This window comes from Cucurbita maxima, unplaced genomic scaffold, assembly GCF_002738345.1.
Source record: "Cucurbita maxima cultivar Rimu unplaced genomic scaffold, Cmax_1.0 Cma_Scf00021, whole genome shotgun sequence".
Lineage (NCBI taxonomy): Eukaryota > Viridiplantae > Streptophyta > Magnoliopsida > Cucurbitales > Cucurbitaceae > Cucurbita > Cucurbita maxima.
The window spans coordinates 532,336-536,024 of record NW_019272037.1 but is presented as its reverse complement, the minus strand read 5'-3'; the positions used below and the strand labels follow the sequence as shown (position 1 = coordinate 536,024).

General features: G+C 35.9%; 1 protein-coding gene across 1 annotated transcript in view; it reads right to left on the bottom strand.

Annotated features, from left to right (window-relative positions):
• Positions 1 to 1,588: 1,588 nt before the first annotated feature.
• LOC111495683 (vesicle-associated membrane protein 722-like) overlaps positions 1,589 to 3,689 on the bottom strand; it is a 12,898-nt gene continuing 10,797 nt past the window's right edge. Inside the window, exons 4-5 of the mRNA XM_023145835.1 lie at positions 2,433 to 2,495; positions 1,589 to 2,006 (exon numbers count right to left, since the gene is read on the bottom strand). Of these exons, the coding sequence (XP_023001603.1) occupies positions 1,854 to 2,006; positions 2,433 to 2,495 (216 nt within the window). The 3' untranslated portion in view covers positions 1,589 to 1,853. The remainder of the gene's footprint in view (positions 2,007 to 2,432; positions 2,496 to 3,689) is intronic.

The window sequence follows — 3,689 nt, the reverse complement described above, 5'->3', positions numbered from 1 at the left end:
AAAGTCGAATAGTATTCTTACACGGATGGTAGCAGTTTTGGTCGTGGGGATCCAACGTAGTCCATTTTTTTACAGGAAAAAGAGGATCCAAATGAAATCGAAGAAACCCAATGATATTGTTAAAACATTTATATATTAATTGACAATTTGATCGACTTAGATATATATTTTTGAGTTTTGATAGAGAGGTTGGACGTTCCAATCATCAATCTTTATATGTCGTTGAAGTCGATGAAATGGTGAGGAAATGGGGCATATTCCCTTTTCTTTTTGGTACATTATTGGTAGGGAAGTAATTGAACATGCACGTTTAAGCGAAAGAGACAGCACTATGAGGAGACTTTATAAACAATAAATGCATACCTAAAAGTGGACAAATTTGATTGAATCTTTAACCAAAACTATATGATCTTATGACATTAAAAAAATTGGAGTGAATAATTAGAAGTAAATTATAAATATGATTCTCAAAGTAGAAAATAAAATAAAATAAATGTAATAATAATTGTAGAAGTCAAGTGGTAGTGAACTCACTTTCTTGACTTTACTCGCTTCACATGAAAGACTTTTACTTTTCATTTTAATTTTCTGAGACAGTTTGGAAGTAATGGGAATTGAAAAGAAAGCCTTTTGAATTCAAAACCGTGTGAGCTAAGTTCTTCACATTGCCTTTCCAACTTTCATTCATTAATATTGGCGTTTGTTGAGTTCATTTAAAGTGGATTGGTCAATGTATTTATTAGGTATGGAGATTGCTCAAATTATGACCAAACAGCTTTTATCGTGTCTCAAACAACTTTTGTCGTGTCTCAAAGTATTCGTGTATTCTTTCTAAACTTGGATATTACTCTTGTGAAATAGTTCTCGGGGTATGAATTTGTTATAACGTTGGCTGAAAATTAGTATTTGAAATGATATGGTGATGATCTGGAATGAAGAGATTCGAAAAATGTCATACCTATTATAGGTCTCAATTTTCATCCGAACATTAATCTACTTCCTTGGCACTCCGTATAGATTTTGTTTGATATGCTTTCAAATGCTAAGAATGAGAGTTTTAATTTTTATGTATCCAACCACGTAGAGGGATGATTTGACATCCTTGCAAATCAATTGGTATAGATGGATGATTTGAAATCCTTACAAATCAAGGGATTCCAAGCTGGAGTTAAAGTTCAACAATGAAAATCGAACCTCTAACATGTTAGTTAGTCAAAGACATGCGGATTTGATGGTAGGTATTAAAACGGAATAATTCTTCATATGAGACTGATTGAAAAAGGATAAGTTCGACTGCACGAAAAGAAAAATCTTAGTAGGCAACACCTAAAGAAAACAAAATGCTCCTATGTGTGTTACAGAGAGGGGTAACTAAATGATCGTTTATTCTCTAGTCCATATTTGAATCTTGATCTGGACATTACCGATTAGCGAAGCTCAACTACATTTTGACAATTATACTCACTGGTCAACAAACAATTTGAGGGATAACAAAGACCCTTTAGAACATATATGTTACACCTTCCACATCCCCCATGAACCCCAAAAACACCCCAAGAGCTTACAAAGAAAGAAGTAACGAAGAATATAACATAAAACCAGAAAAGCAAATTTTGATCTCCAATTCTGAAAATCCAACCCACATGTTATGTTGTCTACAACGAAAAAGAAAAGGAAACGAATATCATTCACACGTAAATTTTGCTTTCAAGAAAAGAGATATTCTGCACTTCGTGGTGTTACGTTTACTACATACATAGCCACAGCCAAAGCCAAATCATGTATATTACTTCTCTCAAAATATATCATGATGCCAAAAGATTTTAGTGTGAGGTTTGTCCTTGAGAAAGTGTTCATTTTTTACCACAGTTGAATCCACGGCACACTGAAAGGACTATGATGAGGATCAACGCTATCAAAATCCCCAAAACGATCAACTTGATCTTCATATTTTGTAGCCACATTTTCCTTCGAATTTTTGTTCCACTGCTCTTGAAGTCTTGCGCCTGTACAACAAACAAAAATCCCCAATTGAAGATAGAAAAGGATGCATATTTTGTCATTGGTTCTTTGTAGTTATGAGATTATACACAAGGTACCTCCAGGGCTTCTAATGAGGGATTGGTTTCTGATGAAAACTTTGGGACTCATTCCTTACTTGGAACCATATTCTCAATTAATTTACTTATTAACTCGTCAATGAGTTCTGTCAAACTTCTGCTAACATGCACGAATTGAATGTGTGACACTATATTTGCAGCTATATTACCAAAAATTATTCGAGTTTCAACAGTTGACATGGTTCAACCAACAAGTGTTGTTATTTCCAGTCAAGAATAATGCTCATGTTATAATTTGAATTCCAAAATATTATTTAATCCATGCACATATTCACGCATTTACCAGGGCAATGGAGAAGAGATGACACAAACCTGGTTATGAAGGTTTTCTGTCTTATCCACTAGAAGTTCTATCTTCTCCCCTCTATCAAGAACCTGCATCAACAAGGGAATGAATAAGAACAAGGGAATAGCTATCTTCTCCCCTCTTTTAATGGATATGACCGCCACAACAAACAGATAGACAAGTTTTAGACCAATGGATAGAAAAGTCTTCACACTTTGAATTAGCTATCGTTTTGGGCCATTCACTGGAAACATAAAAATGAAAACAGAGAAAGAGAGAGAACATTAAAGGGGAAAATACCATAAAGATCAGAAGTTGAACAGAGATTTGGCAGAAGCCGCAAAAGAAACATTAAATTCAAAGAAAAGAAAAGGGCTGAGTGATGCCCTCAATTAGGATCAGACAAATAATATCTAGCAAATTCTAAGCCCATAGACCGCAGTTTAAGTAGGAAGAAGGGGCACACATTTTCACTTCATATCACAATGACATCTAATTTTCTCATTTGGTCCACAAAGTATTAGAGAAGAATGTGCAGACAGAAGATGCGAGCCAGAAGGTGAGAATATAAAAGGAAATCTGTCTGAAAATAATCTCTTCAAAAAACAAAACTCCAATTAGATCTAAGCACAGGCCCCAATAGGTACCAATCAAATGAACATATGATAGGAATCACGACTCTCCACAATGGTATAATATTGTCCACTTTGAGCATAAGCTCTCACGGCATTGGGTTTGCTTTGGGCTTCCGCAAAAGGCCTCATACCAATCGAGATAGTATTCCTCAATTATGAACTCATGATCTTCCACTAAATTAACCAATGTGGGACTCAATCCCAATAATCCTCAATAATTCTCCCCTCGAACAAAGTACACTATAAGGTACACTATAAGCCTTCCCTGAGGCTTATGGAGCTCTCGAATAGCCTCCCCTTAATCGAGGCTTGACTCCTTTTTCTGGAGCCCTCGAACAAAGTACACCCTTTGTTCAACATTTGAGAATTCTATTGTCATGGCTAAGTTTTAAGGCATGGCTCTGATACCATGTTAGATGAACACGACTCTCCACAATGGTATGATATTGTCCACTTATGAGCATAAGCTCTCATGGCTTTACTTTGGGTTTCCCCAAAAGGTCTCATACCAATGGAGATAGTATTCCTCAATTATAAACCCATGATCTTCCACTAGATTAACCAATGTGAAACTCACTCCCAATAATCCTCAACAACATAGAGAACAATTACTACTAAATCCCCCCCCCCCCCCCCCCCCCCCCCCCC